The sequence below is a fragment of the Onthophagus taurus genome, chromosome 2 (assembly GCF_036711975.1).
Source record: "Onthophagus taurus isolate NC chromosome 2, IU_Otau_3.0, whole genome shotgun sequence".
Classification (NCBI taxonomy): Eukaryota; Metazoa; Arthropoda; class Insecta; order Coleoptera; family Scarabaeidae; genus Onthophagus; species Onthophagus taurus.
In genome coordinates, this window is record NC_091967.1 from 10,000,001 (window position 1) to 10,021,094 (window position 21,094).

General features: G+C 31.0%; 5 protein-coding genes across 8 annotated transcripts in view; 3 read left to right on the plus strand and 2 right to left on the minus strand.

Annotated features, from left to right (window-relative positions):
- The window catches only part of LOC111426869 (pre-rRNA 2'-O-ribose RNA methyltransferase FTSJ3), a 4,924-nt gene extending 2,553 nt beyond the window's left edge, over nt 1–2,371 (minus strand). The window contains exons 1-2 of the mRNA XM_023061693.2: nt 1,289–2,371; nt 1–698 (exon numbers count right to left, since the gene is read on the minus strand). The exon at nt 1–698 is cut by the window's left edge and continues 493 nt beyond it. Coding sequence (XP_022917461.2) covers nt 1–698; nt 1,289–2,113 — 1,523 coding nt within the window. The 5' untranslated portion in view covers nt 2,114–2,371. The remainder of the gene's footprint in view (nt 699–1,288) is intronic.
- A 399-nt stretch (nt 2,372–2,770) lies between these two features.
- On the plus strand, nt 2,771–4,270 carry LOC111426871 (Bax Inhibitor-1). 3 transcript variants are annotated; one of them, XM_071194138.1, is made up of 5 exons: nt 2,771–3,010; nt 3,076–3,380; nt 3,440–3,779; nt 3,909–3,923; nt 3,991–4,270. In XM_071194138.1, exons 1-5 carry the CDS (start codon nt 2,964–2,966, stop codon nt 4,028–4,030), a joined length of 747 nt encoding a protein of 248 aa, XP_071050239.1. In that variant the 5' UTR covers nt 2,771–2,963; the 3' UTR covers nt 4,031–4,270. The 3 variants fall into 3 exon arrangements, with proteins under 3 accessions (XP_071050239.1, XP_022917463.1, XP_022917464.1); XM_023061695.2 differs by having other exon boundaries at nt 2,772–3,010; nt 3,440–3,765; XM_023061696.2 differs by lacking the exon at nt 3,909–3,923 and having other exon boundaries at nt 2,775–3,010; nt 3,440–3,765.
- Nucleotides 4,271–7,332: 3,062 nt separating this feature from the next.
- On the minus strand, nt 7,333–8,273 carry LOC111426856 (transmembrane protein 208). Its single transcript, XM_023061673.2, has 4 exons — nt 8,134–8,273; nt 7,927–8,079; nt 7,726–7,862; nt 7,333–7,673 (listed from the first exon to the last, which is right to left on the minus strand). The coding sequence occupies exons 1-4, from the start codon at nt 8,137–8,139 to the stop codon at nt 7,448–7,450; spliced, it is 522 nt and encodes a 173-aa protein (XP_022917441.2). The 5' UTR covers nt 8,140–8,273; the 3' UTR covers nt 7,333–7,447.
- Nucleotides 8,274–8,506: 233 nt separating this feature from the next.
- On the plus strand, nt 8,507–10,014 carry LOC111426885 (palmitoyltransferase ZDHHC3). The gene is made up of 4 exons (XM_023061734.2): nt 8,507–9,030; nt 9,086–9,222; nt 9,429–9,513; nt 9,564–10,014. The coding sequence occupies exons 1-4, from the start codon at nt 8,773–8,775 to the stop codon at nt 9,933–9,935; spliced, it is 852 nt and encodes a 283-aa protein (XP_022917502.1). The 5' UTR covers nt 8,507–8,772; the 3' UTR covers nt 9,936–10,014.
- Nucleotides 10,015–13,921: 3,907 nt separating this feature from the next.
- The window catches only part of LOC111426903 (GTP-binding protein Di-Ras2), a 42,907-nt gene continuing 35,734 nt past the window's right edge, over nt 13,922–21,094 (plus strand). For both annotated transcript variants that reach the window (XM_023061778.2, XM_023061779.2), the window contains exon 1: nt 13,922–14,033. The gene's annotated coding sequence lies outside the window, so the exon portion shown is untranslated. The remainder of the gene's footprint in view (nt 14,034–21,094) is intronic.

Here is a 21,094-nt window from a genome sequence, read left to right on the forward strand (position 1 = left end):
ATTAGGGGGTGTTGTTTTTCCTTTTTATTAATGGGAGCTGATTCGGTATCGCTAAATTCTGAATCACTTGAACCCAATTCTCCTTTTAAATCTTTATTGTCTTCTTCATCACTTTCCATTTCTAATTCAGAATCAGAATCTTTATAATACATACCGGAACTATGTAAATGACCGGATCCTTTTTCAAATCTAACTTTTTTTTTTGGCTTTTCATCTTCATCAGATTCTTTATCAGATTCTGCTAAAAGTTCTGGGGCCTGGTCCATAACTTTATTCATTTGTTGATTATTTTCAATTAGTTTTAAACTAAACATGTCGTCAGCCTCCATTGTTGGACCTCCATCTCCTTTAATAACCATTTTTAAATTGAGTTTATCATTTAGTTTTTTACGTTCTTTTAGTACTTTCTTTTTTTTACGTTTTTCCTCTCTTATTTCTTCTTGTTGAAGTTCTGATATTTCTTTATTTATTTTTGTGTCTTCATCTTCCTCTTCTCCATCATCAGAAGCGATTTCATCATCTTTTTCTGTTTGTGTTTCTTCTGTGTTGTTTTTAACATATTCATCATGAAGAATTTTCCACCATTTTAATAAAAGTCGAAGTTCTTTTCTTCCCAACACTTTTATATCTTTACAGCAATCTATTATTTCTTTTGTGGTGGATTTATGATTTAAGATTTCATCATCATCAAATGTAATCTAAACAGAAAAGAAACAGTATATTATTATATGAGCATATAATAAGAGCTATTATTCACTAAGGTTAAGTTTAGTTAATTAATCTAAGTGAATAAAGCTCATTATATGTAAGTAGAATAGTATACTTTGTCCATGACTACTATTGAAATTGATTCCATAAATTTATTTTTTTAAATAAATTTTTGAATAAAGTTTAAACGTCAATGTGACACAAATTCAATGTTACCAACTGTAACCAATTTCACAACAATTTGTCAAAATTAAATGTCACTTTTATGAAACGTCATGTTTTTTTCCAAAATTAATTAATTTATGCTTAAATCATAAGGAAAAAGGAATTTGTTTACGTTTTTTTAATGTCAAACCTTTAAAAAATCCTAAAAAATTAAATTAAATTGATGTTTTTTGAAATTTTGACGTTTCAAATAATTATTATTAGTTGTCAAATTGATTACTTGTGAATAATAATTATTCACTGCTATTATTGAAAAATGACTACCCTTTTGTTTAAAACTCATTAATAAGGTATATATTATAAGGTAGTAATGGACAAAATAATTTTTTAAATTATAAAATAAAATTTAAGTAACCTCTGAAGCAGCTTGAAGTAAATCAATCCCATTGAAATGCTTAATAAACTCTGTTACAGGTAATTTATGATATAAAGTATAATCATTATCTTTATATCCTTCAGCCTTCGCTTTTTTCTTCTTTTCAGGATGAAAAACATTTAATTTGTTGGTTGGTTCAATATCTAATTCTTGAAAAACATATTTAGGGTCCATAAACTTGGCATCTATTTTATCAGGTGCAATATAATACTGACAAACAACAAATATTTCTGCAGATTCAGTACGAGACGCTTGGGGTTTGGTTGCATGAACTTTTTTAAATAATTGTTTCAATACCCACATCAATGGGTTATAATCTTTAGATCTAAACACTTTAGTAACAAACCAACCACCTTGCCTTAAGAATTGTGTGGCCAATTTCAAAGCACTCAACGTTAAGCAAGCCTGTTGATATGCATCGTGTAACCAATTTTTACCGACGTTTGGAGCACCATCGTTTAACACTACATCAGCTTTCCACGTTTGTAATTCTTTCCCCAAAGCTACTTTACACTTCTCTGTTGTAATATCTTCCGTAAGTGAAATACAACCAGGTATAGGCTTTATCGGAAACAAATCTATGCCTACTATTATACTTGAAACGGGCATGTTTTGTTGCGCCACTTGCATCCATCCTCCCGGTGCTGCACATAAATCTATACAAACTCGAGCTTTTTGTAAGAATTCAAACTTTCGGTTGAGTTGGATTAATTTAAACGCCGCACGAGATCTGAAACCCGTTTCTTTTGCTAATTGATAGTACCTATCTCGGCGTTGTTTTCCAATTTTCGTTTTCTTCCCCATTTTTTTGCTGTAATAAATGAGGAAAACACAATTTTAACACTGAACTTTATACCACGCGTGCGAGTGACATTTAAAAAAGTTAGGTTATGTTTGTTACTAACTTCTCTTGAATATAATTTTTTGAATTTCGAATTTATTTTATGTTATGATTCTTAACTTAAATTATTGTTATTAAATAAAGTTAGATCTTAAATGTAGAATTGATTTAAGAATTATAAAATAAAATTATGTTGTAGTTTTTGAGTAAGAATAAAACGTGATACCAACCTAAAAAAGTAAAATCTATATCTTTTTTATTTTGTAGTTATAAATCGTTTTTTATTTATTATTAATTAACCGTTTGTTGAAATAATTTGTTTAATTAGTAGTTTAAGGGTTAAAATGTTTCAATGTAATTGAAATTTATAAAATCATTAAACTTAAAGAAAAATAATTCCCTACACGAATAAAAATTAGCATAAAAAAATGTTTTTAAGTTAATAATAACGAAGTAAGATTTAAATTGTTTTGATAAAATCGTTATTTAACAATTAAAGTTGAAAATTTTCATAATTAATAAGATACACGTAGCCTCATAAAAAATTAATTCCAGAAAAGTGCCGACTACGCATTTCCGAACGAACACGTGATCTAAACGAACCAATCGGAGAGTGTTATTAAGTGAATATCTACCTAAAAGTGGTAGGATCTGACGTGTAGTTTACAGATTTCATTGTGTCTCTAAAAACGGTGTTTGCTTCAATTCAGTATTTTCTTATCTTATCAGTCTAAAAATTTATCAAGAGGCTTTGTTTTAAACACCCCGTCATTTGTCTTTAGTGAAATATCTGAAGATCATAGAGAAATTAACATGGCTCCGTCAGTACAAACGTTTATAAATTCGTTCAGCAATAAACTGTGAGTATTCATTTCGCTGCCATACTTAATATACGTATCTAATTAACATGTTAAATTTTATACAGAGAGGAACCGGTAAGACAACACTTGAAAAATGTTTACGCTTGTCTCACAATGTCAACTATGGCAGCGGCAGCTGGCGCTTCCATTCATCTCTTCACTAACATCATTCAAGCTGGCTTTTTGGCATCTGTAGGGGCACTTGTATGTTTCTTCTTATTAATGACCACACCTGATGATAATGGCAAAAAGTTGCATCTAAGAATTGGTTATTTACTTGGATTCGCTGGGCTTACTGGAGTAGGAATGGGGCCTTTGCTTGAACATGTTATTTTGTTAGATCCAAATTTAATCAGTACAGCATTAGCAGGTAAAGTAATTGTATTAAGTAAGAATTTTATAAATTAACAAATATGTTGTAATGTTTAGGAACAACTTTGGTATTTATATCATTTTCAATTTGTTCAATGTTGGCTGAAAGAGGAAAATGGTTGTACCTAGGTGGTACTTTAATGACACTTTTAAATACAGTGTTGTTATTATCATTTGCAAACTTATTCTTTGGATCAAATCTGTTGTTCCAAGCTCATCTCTATTTGGGTTTGGTGATGATGTGCGGATTTGTTTTGTATGATACTCAATTGATCATTGAAAAGCGCCGTATGGGTAGTAAAGATTTTGTGGCACATTCCATGGATTTGTTTATCGACTTTATCGGAATGTTCAAGAGGATTTTAATCATTTTATCACAGAAGGTAACTAATGATAGGTAATAGTAATTGTATTTCCTTCCAAATTTCCTTATTAATGACTAAAAATTCCTTATTAATTTTGTGACGTGATTAATTGATTTATGGAATAATTTGGTTGTTTGTTTGTTGCTGTCCCGATAAAATAGGCTAGGGCAAATCAGGTAATTTTTGGGTTTTAAATTGATAAATTTCTTTATAATCGATTTATTTCCTTCTCTTTTTGCTTAGGAGGAGTCCTCCCGCAGGAAACGTAGAAACTGAGCGGTGAATTAAGAAGTCAAAGATATCTTAGGACTGAAGAGGAGGAGGAGGTGTGAGGAAAATGTAATTTTTATTTTTGGTTATAAATTATTTCTGGAAAGTGAATTTAAAAAAAAATGTATTTTCATTATATTTATAATAATAATAAAACTATTGAATACATATAAGTAGGTTGTAGCTTTTAGGTGGAACTGTATATTATCATTAACTTGTTGCAATAAATCATTTAATTCTTATATTTCTTCAATCCAAACTGTTTTTTTTTGTTTCATAACAATGGATAATGGGAACCTTTGAAACTATTCAATGAGTTGCAAAATAACTCCTACGTAATATAAAGCATTCTGAATCATGTGACCTTTACATAAAAACATGATAAGATAACATGGTTTATTAGTCAAGTAGTACTAAAAATAAACGTTTTCTTTTCAAAATATTTTGGTGTTTTGTACTAATTGTATGTAGCATTCCACCATATTGTATTCTACAATTTTTAAATTTATTAGTTTAGTAAATAACCGAATATATTTACCAGAATACAAGATACTGTGACGAAATAATAAGTGATTCAAGGTTCGTTCCAATTATTGTTGGACATCAATCCTTTAAAGACCAAAATTGTATAGTATGCAAATATGATAAAATGTTGTAGAAGGAAAGTTGCTCCAAACTTAATAATCTATTGTCTGCTATATTCAAAAAAAAATGATGGAGCATCAAATGTGTTAGATTAATTTTATTACATATAAAAAATCTATTTACGATAAATCACATGCCAAAGTTATCTAATCAATTAAAAACACAAATCGATAATTAAGTAGCAAACTTACGTAAATTAGAGGTTTATTCCAAAAAAGTAGGTAGTGAAATTAATAAAATTACAACATGAAAAAAATTAAGTTGGAAAAAATTGGGGTCTTACCCCTGAAAGACTGTACTGGCTCTATGTAACTGTGATTAGACCTATAATCACATACAGAGCGACAGCTTGATATAGGAAATCCCGACAGACTTGGTGTATCTCCTTTGCATGTAGAGGAAGTAGCCGGAACTACCATTTACAGGTTTAAGCAATATGCTTAAAACTGCTCCAACATGTCCTACTAATGGGCTGCAGAAGACACTATAAGCACTGATATTGTGCAATGCCGTCAGATTTGACGGGATCACTACCAGGATCCCGTCAAATCGGATTCGGTTAAAATTTATTAATATTTGATTTTCAAATTTTTTCTCTGTTATTTTGAAAATGGTTGTCTGTATGATTTCTCCTCTGCCTTAGTGTACGGCGGAATGTTTTCGACTATCCGAGTTGTTCGGCCAATAGAAACGATTGTTTAGGTTAAGGGCGCTCGGAACGAAAGGGTTGAAAATTTCAGACGGGAAGAAGAACACGAGAGCTCCTTGGAGAGTTCAAAGAGAATTTTTTACTTATGGATAAATGGAAAGTCAGTCCTGAATCAATTGGGAGAGTTTGAGTTGATGACAGAAAATAAAGAAGAGTTCGATCATGAGTTGAGTACGAGTTCCTAGGGATTTCAGTGGAAAAGTTTAGACAAGAAAAGCCGACACCAGAGAGGGAGAAGTAGGGTTGTTGGTCGCAAGAAGGTCAAAGGGGTATGCTTCCGCATACAGCACCTAGCCCCAACGGGCCCCTTGTACATCCTCCTGCACTCTCTCCAGCTACATCAACTAGCCTAAGGAATTTCCGAAGGCTAGGATACAGCTCAGAGGTGTGTTCCTGATGCCATCTGTGCTCGGCCATTCCTCTCCGAAGTCTCTCATTCTGAGGTCTTATAGAGTGGGGCAGTCACACAAGATGTGTCGAACCATCTCCTCGCTCTCTTCACAGAGGCGACAGAGAAGACAAACAGCAAGCTTAAGGGTATAAAGATGCTTGTTTATCTTACAATAACCCGTGACGAGTCTCGTTACAGTTCGTAAAGCGTTTCTACCAAGCCTTATGAAAGACAAGGCTGCCTCTGCCTCTCATTTAATTATCTCAATCTGAGTTGATAAGGACGGAGCGATTATCGGTTCAGGCGAACATGGTACTCGCTTGCCAACCCATAACAAGTCCTGAGGTAATTGTTATTCTACTCAGGGCTAAAATAGCTTGTGTACTGTCAGCGTAAATTGTAAGTCTTACCTATCAAATTTGATCTGACAATAACGTCAGCGACAAGTTGTATGGCGATTCACTCCGCCTGTATGACGGTGGTACTTTTAGCTAGAAGTCCAGATATGTGGAGTCGGAGATCGTACGAGAAGACTCCGACTCCCGCTCCTTTCCGTCTACTTGAACCATCAGTGTAGATTTTAAGGCTGTTTTTTACCTCTACTTCTGTGGAACTTGGGTGGGTGAGATATTTCTTCGTAAAAATGTGTTGTGATTGTGTGAAGTCCGTTTTACATTCCAGAATTGGTGAGTAGTCCACCATTTCATTCCAGAGAATGGCATTTTTACTACATCTCACACCCATTTGAATTCCTGCTGTCCACAGTCGAATCATGGTCACCAATGCTACTTCTTGAATGAACAAATAAAGTGGCGTTAGGTTCAATATGTTTTCCATGGCTGCTGTCCACAGCACAAGTATTTGTTCAATATGACCTTCGTTGTTCGCAATACATTCTTGAAATCTATTTAATAAATTTCTTCTTGCTTATTGTAACATATATTGTATTATTTGGCCCTACAAATACCATAAACTTGTTGTTGTAGAAAAGTCTACACGAAAATATCTAAAATGGATCGAGCAATCTTGCTGGCTGGTTTATTAATAGGTAAAAATTTTCAATCCACTTTGCACCAACCATTTCATTTAACAATGTTCTTAACGTTTCGTGCATTGTGGGGAGGTGCTCCATACTGTTAGAACCACATATTGGGACATATTTTATCTAAATAATCTTCAAATTCTGTTCAGTACTCCTTTTCTTGTCGTTCATAGCTGATTAATTTCTGCGTAAATTAATTTTTATTTTCCATCCTTGTAAAGGTACGAGTATGTGAATGCCTCCTTTCTGGACACATAGCTTGATACATTGCACAAGTTTAATGTTTGAGCACTTTGTCACAAACACTTTTTTTGAAGACAGATACAAGAGGAATATTTTGGAGAACAAATTAATATTTCGTTACAACAAATTAGGTTTTAATGAAGAGAATAAATTATAAAATTGTTTCATATGTGTCTTGTATCTTAAAAACTTTGATATTACTATTTACTTATTATTACAATATTTGCATATTAAAATACCATTAAAACTTCATTGTAATGCTTTGAATTATTTAGGTAAATAAAATTTATTAAAAAAAACCTTTATATTAAATCCTTAAATAATCAACAAACAACAAAAATTGTCCACAATCCCAAAAAAAAAGTTACAGTATCAATATAACCCGAAAAAATTTGTTTCATCAGTGATTCATTCTTTTCATTTTCCTTTCCAGTTTCTTCTGCTTCTTTTCATTAACTTCAGGTTCGCCAGTTTGAGGTTGGAAGAAATAAGGACCCAAAACGTTTTTCCATAAGATCCAAAATCCTCTTATTGGGGCCAACAACCACAACAACCAAAAATAATTTGAAAGTATACTTGCTAATAGTTGACAACCGGCTGTTAAGATAATAATGTCTTTTACATGCCTTAAAAAGAATGATTAATATAATGTATTAAAGAAAAATAAATTAAAATTACTCTGCAATTCCACCTTCCATATTCAAATCAACACCACTGTCAACAATTTGACCTGAATCGGTATATTTTGCTTTAGCCATGTACACCATAAATTGATAAGCTCCTATATAAATTAAACATGAAAATAAGTAAAGTGCCTAAAACAATTTGAGCATTATTAAATGAAAATTTATTAATCTATAATTTAAATTAAATTCTCACTATGCTTATTGATGAATTATAAAACACCAAAATAATTAAAGATGTGGCATTGGCAAATATGGCCATATTACGGTAGAAATTCAGCGTGGATACATTTTCTTCAATGATTTGTTTCGAACCTTTCGTTCCTTGTTTACCCTTTTTCTCGGTAGTCTAAAAATTATAGATACATTAATAAATCAATTAAAATGAATAAAACAAACTTACCTTCATATTTATTACAAGTTTAGGTGTAGATTTACGTTATATTTAACAAATTTAGATAATATTTAATCACACATGAAATGTAAACTAACCTCCACGTGTAAACTTCCATAGTGTCAAGTTTATGCCAAATTGAAAGAATCGATAATTACAGATATCTTTAAATCTTATTTTAAAATTAGTATAGATGGAGGTAATAGTGTTTGTTTTAAAATGGTTTATTACTTCATGTTAAGGTTTTAAAATTCATAAAAAAAATTTTATTTTCATTTAGAATTTTATTTAGAATTAGATATTAATTTTTAATGTATTAATAATTTGAGTTTAAAATAAATTTGTTTATGAAGTTGTCTACCTGTCACTTGAAAAATGTCAATGTCATATTTACATTTAATATCAGTCGATATGTTACTCGTTGGTTGTGCATGCTGTTTATTTGGTTTACTTATTATTTAACTGTATATCCTTGGGGATAATGAGTGAAACGGGTGCGAAAGTTATATAAAGAAAGTAATATCTTCACTATGGAACACGAAATCATTCGAATATCCGCTGTAAGGTGCCGTAAAAACGAAAATGATTGAATATACCACAAGAAAAATTTCCTATTAGCATCCAATTAAAGTGTTAAGGAAATCGATTATGCATAGCGAATACGAATATAACGTAGACATGCACAATAAGTGTTGCGGAGGACGATTTTGGTGTATCCGCGACATTTGTGGAATTATTTGTGCAATATTAACTTGGATGTTGATTTTGTATGCAGAATTCGTTGTTATGACTGTTATATTGCTCCCAAATCCTTACACAGTCTATAGTGTTATTAATATTATCGTTTTTCAAATTCTCGCATTTTTGGCTTTTGCCTCACATTTACGTACTATGTTTGCAGATCCAGTGAGTAATTAAGTTTTTGTTAAAAATGGGATGATTTATGTATATTTTTTTATAGGGTGCAGTACCAAAAGGAAATGCAACAAAAGAAATGATTCAACAGATGGGTTTTCGAAAAGAAACTGTTATATTTAAATGTCCTAAATGTTGTAGTATAAAGCCAGAAAGAGCTCATCATTGTTCTGTTTGTCAAAGGTATTTGACAAATTTTTTTTTTACATAGAATTGTTATTTTTGACAAAAAGAATTTTATCTTGGGAAGTTAATCTATTTGTTCCACATCTCAATGTAATCTATTTGATAATAAGTACTGAATCACTGATTAATTTTTTTAATTAGATAATTTTAAAACAAAATTTAATGTTTTAAATGCAAATTAATGGGTATTAATTTTTTTGTAGATGCATTAGAAAAATGGATCATCATTGCCCTTGGGTCAATAATTGTGTAGGAGAGAATAATCAAAAATATTTTGTTTTATTCACGGTAAATGTACTTGAACACCACTTTTCTTTATGTAAATTTCCCTTTTTTAGTTTTATATAGCAAATCTATCTATACACTCTCTGTTCCTTGCTGTAAATCAATTTATGGCATGCATAAGACACGAATGGAAAGAGTGCACATCATATTCACCACCGGCGACGGTAATCTTATTACTTTTCCTCTGTTTCGAAGCATTACTTTTCGCCGTTTTCACCGCGGTTATGTTGGGTTCACAAGTTCAAGCAATATGGACAGACGAAACAGGAATCGAACAATTGAAAAAGGAAGAAGCGCGCTGGGCGAAAAAATCGCGTTGGAAAAGTATCCAAGCGGTTTTTGGCCGCTTTTCTGTACACTGGTTTTCGCCTTTCACCAAGCCCACAATGAAATCCAAGTCGGAATATTATTTATATCCAGTTTAGTTGAAGTTACATTAGAGATACATTTTCATTTACATAAATGTGATTTATTAAATAGCGTAATTTGTACAGCGTAGATTGATCAATTAGTAATAATCTAACTTAAATGTTTTATGAAGCACTTTTATCCGTTTTTTAAAATATTTTTATATTATGTATTAGACTTATTTACAAAATATATTTAAATTAATAGTAAATGAAAAGTTAAGTTTTAATGTATATAGAAATTTCTGAAAGAAATGCAGATTGAAAAATCCTGTTCAATGGTGTAGTTAAATTAATGACCATTTTGACGTTTATGTAGTTTTGATTTGGCAGTGTCGATGTGTGGTGAGTAACATTGGCAGTAAGATCTTAACTTGATAGGTTGTTTCTTGCAGCCAAATGCGATAAAACTGGACAAATAAAGATTTTTGTGCACTATTAATAAAATAACCTACGTTTAATTAACCTATATTTAATAAAATTAAAGAACCTTTACAATTACATATAAGCTTAGTGTTAAAATGAACCAAGTCATTAACTCATTTTTTCACTAATACTGCCATAATATACATTGAAACACAATATTTTTTGTCTCTACCAGCAGTATCTAATCTTCTGCCATTAGTACCTGATTTTCTATAACGAGGATTAAGTCTTCTATTAGTAACATCTAGTCTAGTTTTTATCTGGTCTTTTACAAGCAGTAAATAATTTTCTGTAAGCTATAACTTGTTTTTCATCAGAAGTAACCATAGTCTAATTCTTGCAAGCAGCATCTGATGCTTTATTAGCAGTATCTTGCCGTTTTTAAGCAATAAGTAATTTTCTGTAACCATCATTTGGTTCTTGGAAGCAGCATTTGGTGTTTTATTTGCAGAATTTAGTCATTTCCAGTAGTATTTAGTCTTCTGCAAAGAGTAAGTAGTCTCCTAGTTGAGTTGCGCAATTTCTAGTCTTTTGGAAGCAGCATCTAATTGTTTGTAAGCGATATCTAGCGTTCTATCAGCAGTACATAGTCTACCATTGGTAGTACAGAGTCTTCTGCTAGGAGAATCTGAACTTTCATAAGGAAGATCAAGTCTTCCATTAGCAGTATCTAGTCACTTACAGACACCATGTAATTTTTTGTAAACTGTAACTAGTTTTCCATCAATAATAATCATTGTCTAGTTCTTACAAGCAACATCTCGTGCTTTAATACTGAAAATAAACTCCATGTTTAATTCCAGTGGATCCAGTGGAAGGCAAACCTTTTTATCAATTCAAAAGATCATTAAAGATTTTAAGAATGTTATCAAAAGAGGATTGGATTGTAGATAATCCTGATTTCTATGCAGGTAAGCTGAAACAGGTTATGTTTGATTACGAAACCAATGAGATCAGTGTGGAAGGACAGGATTGGAAGGAGAAATTTAAATTTTACGAGAATGTTTCTTATTAATTTCAGGAACGGTCATCATGTTATAGGAATCCTTATCAACCTCCCCATCCGTTCTTAATGTAGAAACTGTTAGATCATGCCAAAAGCAAGAAATCAAGATTACTTAGCACAATCTTAAACCACTAAAATAATATTTGAGATAAGATGAAATTTGTTCAATTGTCCACCAGTCAGATTTGGAAAAATTATATCATTTTAGAAACTAACAGATTATTCCAAACAGATTATTTTCTTGCGTAGAATAATATAACGTTTAAATCGTATGAGAAACAAAAATTGTGTAATTTCTGCATTTCACTTAGGATAAAATTAGACGTTACCAGATTTATGTTCCACTCAGTATGAATTATGTAAATATATAATATGCGAAGTATTATTTTGTGGTGTTAAAATGTACTTGGCTATCGCCCCTGATGTCAACGATTTGATTTAGGGTAGAATAATTACATTGTAGGTTAGACTAAATTGGTCACTGCTAGGGTCCACTTAATTCGAAACTAATTACGGCGTATATATGGCACGGTTTTGGCGGCTCCGCATCGTTCCAAATTGAAATTGCACACAGAAACACTCTATAATTCCTGCTTTACCAATTTCCTACGTAAATATGAAACGTAATTTATTTGTACTGTCGTCAATCAAGGTAGATAAATATTGTGTCGACCAATATGATTCATATCGGTATAATTTCATATTTCGCTTTAACGAAACATTATTATTATATTTAGGACTCACAAACAAGAAAAATTAAAATAGCTGCAGCAGCTTAATACCAACGAATTTCATATCGTTCTGCACCACCATTCTCGGTGTTATCTTTTGATGGGTTTGCATTAAGGCTTACACTCGAGAGCTAACAATGTTACGTCATTAGTCATCTTCCACCAAGTGGAACATAGTTACAATATGGTTACTGTTTACAGTATATATGTGCATTCCGTAAACGCCGCGTCATTGTTGAACTAATCCGGTTTCTACACGGCGCCTCGGTTGATAATTAAACGCAACCAACTGTTTAATAAAGACTTTGTAAAGGTTACTAAACCTATTATTTTAACAAACATGTTCATTTTCAACATTTATTAAATTTTAAAGTATCGCAGTAAGCAAAAATTTTTAAATTAAAGTATTGTGATTCTGGTTTGTCCAAAGTTCGTGAAATCTCTGATTCACATTTTGGAATATTTTCTGAGAAATATCCTAAAATTAGCACCTTTCTCTTCTTACGCTCTCTATCCACCTACTAATTATTCATTTCGACAGTCACAGTTAGGGTGGTTTTCCCACGGAGTTCCTCTTTGCGGTGTTAACACTTTATCAGATTTACGTACATAATACGGTTAATACCAGATAAGAATTATCACAAAGAAAATAATACATGTTGATAAATTTTGAGAGGATAAAATTAATTATAAGTCAATAATTGTTTAATCTAACAATAGGAATATGAACACATAACAATATAATAAGCGTAAAATTTAAATAAACGAAGTTGTACTGTAATTGGTTAATTTTTATTTATTTGTCTGACTAATTTCGAATACAATGGCATCTTCAACTCTACGTCTTAGTGAACATAACAATTTCAAGATTATTAAACTAACCCGAACGTTTCTAGTTTTAGGCTTTTCGTTAGACTTCTTAAATCTGATAGAATTAATCGAACTACTTCCAAATGCTAACATAATTAAACAAAATACTTTCAGAAATAGGCAAAATTAAGCAAAATATGTCCGGATGGCAATATAATTAAGCAAAATATTTCCAGAAACTTACAGCATTAAGTAAAATATTTCCAGAGGGTGACAAATTTAGGCAAAATACATTTAGACACTAACCTGACACAATTATACAAAATATTTTCAGAAGCTGATGACATTAACTAAATTTTTCCAGAAGCTTTTAAAATAAGCCATATGCTTCTCAAATCTGGGAGTATTAAGCAAAATACTTGCAAAAGCTGACAGAATGAAGTAAAATATTTCCAAAAACTGTAATAACGTAGAGAAATATTTTCAGAGACTGATGACTTTGAGAAAATTACTTCCCACCCCTTACAAAATTGAGCAGAATACTTCCAAAAGATGACAAAAATAAGTAAAATGTTTCCAAAAGTTGATATAAGGTTATTTAAACTTTGCGCTTATTTCACATACTGGTAAAATGGATACTTTTAACTTCATATCTTATAAAAATATAAGTTAAACTTTTTGGTGGAGGCGCCGGTAAAAATTAATAACTACAATGCCTTTGATCTAATAGAAAAGATGATAACTGAAAAATACTTGTCTAAATTGATAATAATAGTAGGAGTTTCAATTTTGTTGAAAAGATCACGTAGCGAAGCAATAAAAATTTATATCGAAACCAACCTAAAAAGCAATAAATACGAAAAGTGCGCATTCAATTTCGTCTACACAACTATGTTCGTATGGCAATAAGTCACCAAGGCTGTTTTAAATTGTCGATAAAACTCGTGCAAAGTCGTCGCTGAAAGCCAACACGCAATTCTGGCAAGCTTTCTGTCTCGCGGTGGTGTAGTTGCGCTTTTACTACGATCCGATAAAGTTCGAGACGACGCTTCGTTCCGGATCCCACTGCGACCACTCGACTTGGATTTCGTCTTTCATCGTCGTCTCGCGCCACTTTTCGTTCAAGTGATTTCCGCTGAATAGGTAAGTTTTCAAGTATTTTTTTTCTACCTTCGACGTTTTCTTAGTTTTATGGGTCATAATGTTACGCTACGATGAACTCTGATAAATTAAACGAACTCGAACAAGACGAACTTTTTCACGCCTTCATAGTTGAGTAGGTTTGTGGTTAACTTTTAATTGGATTTTTAAAATAAAAGTTGTAAACAAGTATTTACACAGTACATACAAATACATATGTAAATAATTTATTTACTAATTTGAGTTGGACCCAAACGTGCAATGTTTCGAACTTGCGGTTAAACAAAGTTTAAGCGCTTAATCAAGTTAATTCGTTGAATTTAGTTGTGACTAATGAGCTGGTTAGAGAGTTCCTATTTCTTAATTAATTTGAAAACTAATTAAAAAAAATATTGTTTTGTAATATAATTACTTTTAATAAAGATTTTCATAACTAGCTTATGAAATTGCAACGTACAAAGAGTATTACTGTAATAAATTTTCTCAAATTATATTCTCGCAAAGTTCTGAAACTCGTTAAGGTTAACACGGGTTTTTAAAAGAAAGATGAAGAAAAAATGATTACTGAAAATTAGACATTTTCTCAAACTTTATCCTATAACTCACTTCGAATTTAAAAAGTTTTTTTATTAATTGTTGAAATTCACACTAATTTCTTTACCAAAAAATATCGAAAAACTTTTAATTTGCACTTTAAACTATTTGAATGAATAATTTTAATGCACACAAATTCGGACGTTGCTCTAAGAACAGCTCGAAGGCCCGTTCGTGACGTCACACATAAGTAGGCAACTACTAGTTCATAATTTGAATTAGCAAATGATAATTTAATCTATTCGTGTTTTGTAATGTTATTAGTCTAGTCAGACTTCTCAAATCTGACAGAATTAAGCAAACTACTTCGAAATGCTAACATAATTAAACAAAATACTTTCAGAAACAAACAAAATTAAGTAAAATATGTCCAGAAACTTACAGCATTAAACAAAATAATTCCAGAGGCTAACATATTTAAGCAGAATACTTTTAAACACTAACCAAATGAAGTAAAATATTTTTGGACGTATCTAATTAAGAGAAATACTAATAAATTTATGAAAAAACCTGACACAATTATACAAAATATTTTCAGAAACTGATGGTATTAGCTAAATTTTTCCAGAAGCTTGTAAAATAAACAATATGCGTCTCAAATCTGGGAATATTAAGCAAAATACTTGCAGAAGCTGACAGAATTAAGTAAAATATTTCCAAAAACTGTTATAACTTAGAGAAATGTTTTCAGAGCCTAATGAATTACTTCTGACCCCTTGCAAAACTGAGCAGAATGCTTCTAAAGGATGACAAAAATAAGTAAAGTGTTTCCAAAAGTTGATATAAGAGATTACAGTATCATGCAAAATATTTCCTGAACCTGACAGAATTCAGCAAATTACTCCTTGAACCTCATAGAATCCGTAAATTACTTCCCAAACCTGAGGGAATTAGGCAGAATACTTGCAGAAGCTGACAGAATTAAGTAAAATATTTCCAGAAACTGTTATAACTTAGGGAAATATTTTCAGAGAATGGCGAAGTTGAGACAAATACTTCCCGACTCTGCCAGAATTAAGCAAATTATTTCCAAATGATGATAAAAATAAGTAAATAAAAATAAGTTCGGTCTAATGTTAGTTCTAGTTTTAGTTCAATGAAAAATATACAACGATCTAACACTAAAACTAGAACTAACACTAGCATTAGAACTAACATTAGACTTACAACTAGAAACATTCTAATGATTCGAATGATTCTAGTTGTAGGTCTAGTGTTATTAATATCATTAATTGTCAATTATTTACGATTTTTCTGTATTATTCTATTTTTGATCTAAATTTAATGTTGAAATCCGATTAAATGGAAACAACGAAGAATACGAATAATTGAGTTTTAAAGCTTTAGAAAGGGAAGAGGATTATCGAAGCGGTCTTGTTAAATTTTTATCTTTATCTCGTTTTTCAATATAATCAATTTAATTGTTTCGAACTACCTAGTTTAAATTTATCAACTTTTTTTATAATTACACACAAAATTGGCCTACTTTTAAACTATAAACAATATAAGCTTTTCAATTTAATATAAAAAGTTTGTATTACTTTTTACCTTTTCATCAAACAAATTTTTCTTTTTTATTTTTAACACCCTACAAAAAAACACTTTTAACATCATTTACATTTCAAATCGATTGGAAGGCGAACAGTAGAAATCTCAAAATGGAAACGACGTTACGAAGGTATGAAACTTGACGTTTCTAAATTGAAAAATTATGCAAATTTCGGTTTATCAGATCGAAAGAGCAACCGAAAGGTTCAAGCCTTGCTGTGTAAAAAATGTTAGGGGACTTAAATAAAAATAATATCGACAAATATCGTTATACGTTTTCATAACCGTCAACGACGACTTCTACGTCTTAAACTTAGAGCAACATTTCAACAAAAGCCAAGTTACCAAGTTATTCAAGTTATTCCCATGTGTGTGTACAGTTGAAGTGTCATCACAAACTTGTAACTTTTCAACTTTGACCCATTTTGATTTAACGTATTCACACGTGTCATATCAATTAAGTTTTCGATTCAAATTGAAATATAAATGTTTTAATGTAGTAATTGTTTAAAAACAAATTAATGTAAATGACAAATTTGTTGGATTCTCCGGTTAATTTATTTGCGTTACGTTACTGGCTTAAATTCAAATATATCAAATTTAAATAACTAATTATTTCCAAACATTTAATTGATATTTTTCGTATATCTCCGAATTAAACAAACAAGAACACAAAATTCATTTTGTGTTATTTCACGTGTATGATTTAATTTCAAGATAACCCTTTGTAAACTCGCTTTTTTAATTGTTAATTTTAGTTTTGTATAAATTGTTTGTTAGCATGTTACTTGATGCGTGTTTATAAATTTAATTATAAGCCCTGTGGGTAACTTTAAATCGAAACTAAATACACCAAATCCGCTGAAAATTTAATTTGTATAAAATAATCTCTTTAATATACTCACTCAATTTCATATCCATTTTGGTATTTCAAAAATTACAAGAGGCACAAAGCAAATAAGATTATGAATAATTGTGCATGAAATAGAAAATGGGTGAGGCAAAATCGTATCGACGTCGATTACAATAATTGTATGTAATTCAACCTGAGGTTGGAACGCTTTTCGGATATTAATAAGAAATGGTCGCGTGATATTGATTCCGTTTTCTACAACGTAGTCCACATAAGTGTAAAGCATCGTACGATGAGAGATTAATTATTTCGTTATAGTTCACAGCTTTAAAGAGACAAACGCATAATTTCAAATAGTTTGATTTTATTGCACATTAATGTATCAAAGTGGTACTGAAAATGGCATGCTAATGGAAACCACTAGCACGCAAGCATTCTTTCTAATTCAACTTGATTTTGAATTTCACTTTATCGATTCAATTAGAAATTGCATCTACATTTTGATCAAAAATGTTAATGACAAGAAGCTTATTGATTTTGAAATTATTATTTCTAAACGCAAATCTTGAAAGTATAGAAAATTATTTAGAGTTTGATAGTTCTGTGAGCGATAAGATTATGTGCCTGATACAGAGGATACAGAAGAAAAACAATGAGTGGTTTAGGTGTAACATCTTGTACCATTAAACCCGAAGATATTAAATTTACTTTCATCCATTTATAGTAAGTATCCTTTGTTAAAACTCCAAATGCTTGTCTTTATACATTTTTGCATTTTCTAAACGATTTGTTTTATCAGCTTCACTAGGTTTCTGCGTGCTACTAAAAGTATTACTTTCTTCTCCGTTTCTTTTAGTTCCTTAGTTGTCCGACCCATGTTGTCGGATTCTTTTCTGATTTTTACATAAGCATGTTTCCTTAACCCAGTATATTGGATTTTCTCAAATATGTCTACTCTCGACTAACTTATTCCTTAAAGAGAAGCTGTTCAAACACTTTATTGATCCACTGTACGTAAAAGTAAACAGCATGAACAGAGCGATTTATGATAACAATTTTCAGCATAACTAGAACATGTAAGTCTAATAAAAAACGATGATAAAAACCTTGATTTAGAGCAGGGTTTAAAAAATAAGCTGAAAGATCCCTTAGGTGAAAAACTAAAGGGTAAAATGTTTTACATATTTAAAATCTAAAGCAGATAGATAGAAAATTTTCTGATAAAGAAAAAAAATCTGCGATGGGTGTTAAGAAGGTAGTTCTAAGAACTGTAAACACCCTTGGTATTAGCATAAAAACGGTGAAAATAGTAAGATACGACTACAAAAGTAAAGACGTTGTACAAAAATAGGGCAGAAAGAAAATAAGCAGACCTCAATTGTTTCAACGAATACCTCCTCATCATTACTATTAAACAAAATCGTTAAAATTAATATCTTCAACTTGTGTGTGAAGAATTTGTTAATATGGATGATATCATAAAATTTCTCTGAAACGATGCCTAGTATAAATGAAGATGAAGAAGAAAATTTTTTGTTAAAGGCATAACTGATCTCACCTGCCTAATATATTTAAGTCATATTGAAATTTGAACTATGAACGAAATTTGTATCTATTAATTTAACATATAATTGAATAGTCGAATTCAATAGCAATAGAACACGCTCCCGAATTAATTCAATCATCCGAATTAACTAAAATTCCGATGGTGTGTTATTAATTGTGCATGTATTATTTACTTTTATAAGTTTCATTAAACACATATAGATCAACAACAATTCATTAATTATTATTTATTAATAATTTATTTTTCATAATTATAAGCCGAACAATTCTGTGTATACAGAGTTGAACAATAGTCTGGCAAGTAGCGCAAAATTTAGAATAAAGATTGGGCTAGTAATAAAGTTTTGTATTTTACAACATTAGTATTTTAGGTAATTCTCGGGTCGGAGTTTTGCTGTATAAGTTAGTATAAGTCTAATTGCGAACATCCCCATACCAAGATATTCTGATGGTATTTAAATTTTATCTTCTGGTGTATGATTTTATCATCGACCATAAGATTGTATCTGATCTTGGAGCTAGTCATTGATTTTGTTGGTACTGCTGATATTACCATGTTAAATTTTTTGCTGTTTTGTGAAACATTTAAGCAGTCTCTGGAGCTCAACCTCGTTTTTCGCCGCCAGCACCGCATAGTGTGCATAGGATTTTGACCACCCTATTTCTCATTTTATATCTTCTTATTTTGTGTACTTGTCTTATAATTCCATCCATAATCGACGTTTCCGTTATTTGTTCTATGACAAAGATGGAGTTCGTGCAGAATCACCCTGATGTGAGTAAATTTATTGCTCTGTGGTGTAGTGGCATGTTTTTATCGTCCATTCTAAACAATAGTATCGTAATGCACTATGCTGGGAGAAAGTTGTACTCAGTTAATTGGACCATTTTCTCTTCTGTATAGTTCCGATTCTAAAGATCCGTATCAATATCAACTACCATAAAATACATTGTTTTCTAAGATTAAGCTAAAATTAATCTTGACTTTTATGATATACATATACAGTAATATTATTTTTGTTAGTTAATTCGACGATTGTTTCTAGTATTCACCAATAAAATTTTATAAATTAAATATTATTGGAACAAAAACTATATGTTTCAGTATCGATTTCATGAAACAATATTTTTTGTAAAAGCACTCATACAAATTTAATTTACAAAATGTTACAAATACACTTGTGTAACTCACAAATCACTCGTGGTTTCCATTCCACTGCACTTTGCTTTTAGTATTCTGACCTCAAGTCCGTCATTAACATTATTCTCTCGCGCCCGGAAGTAAGGTGCGCATCGAGCAATTAAAACTTTCTGTCCGGCACGTAATTTTAGACCTCTTTGTTATTTACAACATAATTATTTCCCAGTGAAAATGTTTCAAATCATAAATCTTTGGAGAATATTCTTCGTTCTCGTAGACACCACGAAGTAATTAAGTGGAAACTTGTCACATGAGTTTGAACTCATCCTTCCAATGGATTTTGCATGTCTTGGACTTGACAACCGTCACGTTCACTGCTTATTGTTTACAACCGTTAATTAATTCCTTTAACAAGGTGGGAGAAGGTCTATTGGTGGTGAAGGTGGTGTCCCTTTTGCGTTGTTTCGGTCCACTGTGTCGAGTTCCAAATCGATTTACATGTAAATAAATTACAGTTTCCAAACTAGTTCGAATTGTGTGCGTAAATTAAATTCGGAACCGTACGTTTGAATCTATCTCGGTTGGATTGATTTAATGACACGTCGAATTGCATTTATAACAGTTCATAATTTTCAGATGAACCTGCTTAACAAGATTATAATTATAAATTTTGAATGATCTTTAATGGAGGATATGTTAGTTTATATATTTAATTTTTTAATTAAACAACTTTATAAAACTTCATGTTGGAAAAGAAATGGTTGAGAAGTCAGTGGACTTAAATGAATCTTTATTAGTTTATTATATTTCCAGGGGTTGATGTCGTAAAAGAGGGTGTAGTATAGTGGAAATAATCTTGAAGTGCTTATTACGAGGAAAAGTGATAAATTGCTGAAACTTAAAAAGAAATGTAATAAACACCTCGGAAGTTTTAAGAGACGTGAATGTTTTACTTAATCTGAATTATTCTCTATTCCAATTTTATGTAACTTAAAATTCATATTTTTCAAATTAAATACTCAAATTTAACAATTAGAAACATTTCGTCCGTTTATCATTTAAAAGTTTTTGGATTTCATACAAATCCTTTTTGATGAACGAGGATATTTAGAAAGTTTCGAAACGCCAACACGGCTTTGAATGGGTTCTTAATCGTCGCAATCGATTTTATGCGCATAAAGGAAAGTTCTTGTATTGAAAGGAAATGTTCCAAAAAGTAAAGTATTACTTTACATTAACATAAACCAACATAGTGTAATAAAGTAAAGTTTATAGGTAAATCGGTGTTGTTAATTAATATTAGTACAAGTAACCGTAACCCTATTATTATTAATTATGCAGTTGCTATTCTTGTTTCGATCG

Bases quoted from the DNA above. Each gene is read 5' to 3' on its own strand.
- LOC111426871 (XM_071194138.1), top strand. From the start codon at position 2,964: ATGGCTCCGTCAGTACAAACGTTTATAAATTCGTTCAGCAATAAACT. The intron at 3,011-3,075 runs GTGAGTATTCAT...AATTTTATACAG, and splicing joins AATTCGTTCAGCAATAAACT to AGAGGAACCGGTAAGACAAC. The intron at 3,381-3,439 runs GTAAAGTAATTG...TGTAATGTTTAG, and splicing joins AATCAGTACAGCATTAGCAG to GAACAACTTTGGTATTTATA.
- LOC111426856 (XM_023061673.2), bottom strand. The intron at 7,863-7,926 runs GTGAGAATTTAA...AAATTGTTTTAG, and splicing joins ATAATTCATCAATAAGCATA to GCACTTTACTTATTTTCATG. The intron at 7,674-7,725 runs GTAATTTTAATT...ATTCTTTTTAAG, and splicing joins ATGGAAGGTGGAATTGCAGA to GCATGTAAAAGACATTATTA.
- LOC111426885 (XM_023061734.2), top strand. From the start codon at position 8,773: ATGCATAGCGAATACGAATATAACGTAGACATGCACAATAAGTGTTGC. The intron at 9,223-9,428 runs GTATTTGACAAA...ATTTTTTTGTAG, and splicing joins CATTGTTCTGTTTGTCAAAG to ATGCATTAGAAAAATGGATC. The intron at 9,514-9,563 runs GTAAATGTACTT...TCCCTTTTTTAG, and splicing joins AATATTTTGTTTTATTCACG to TTTTATATAGCAAATCTATC.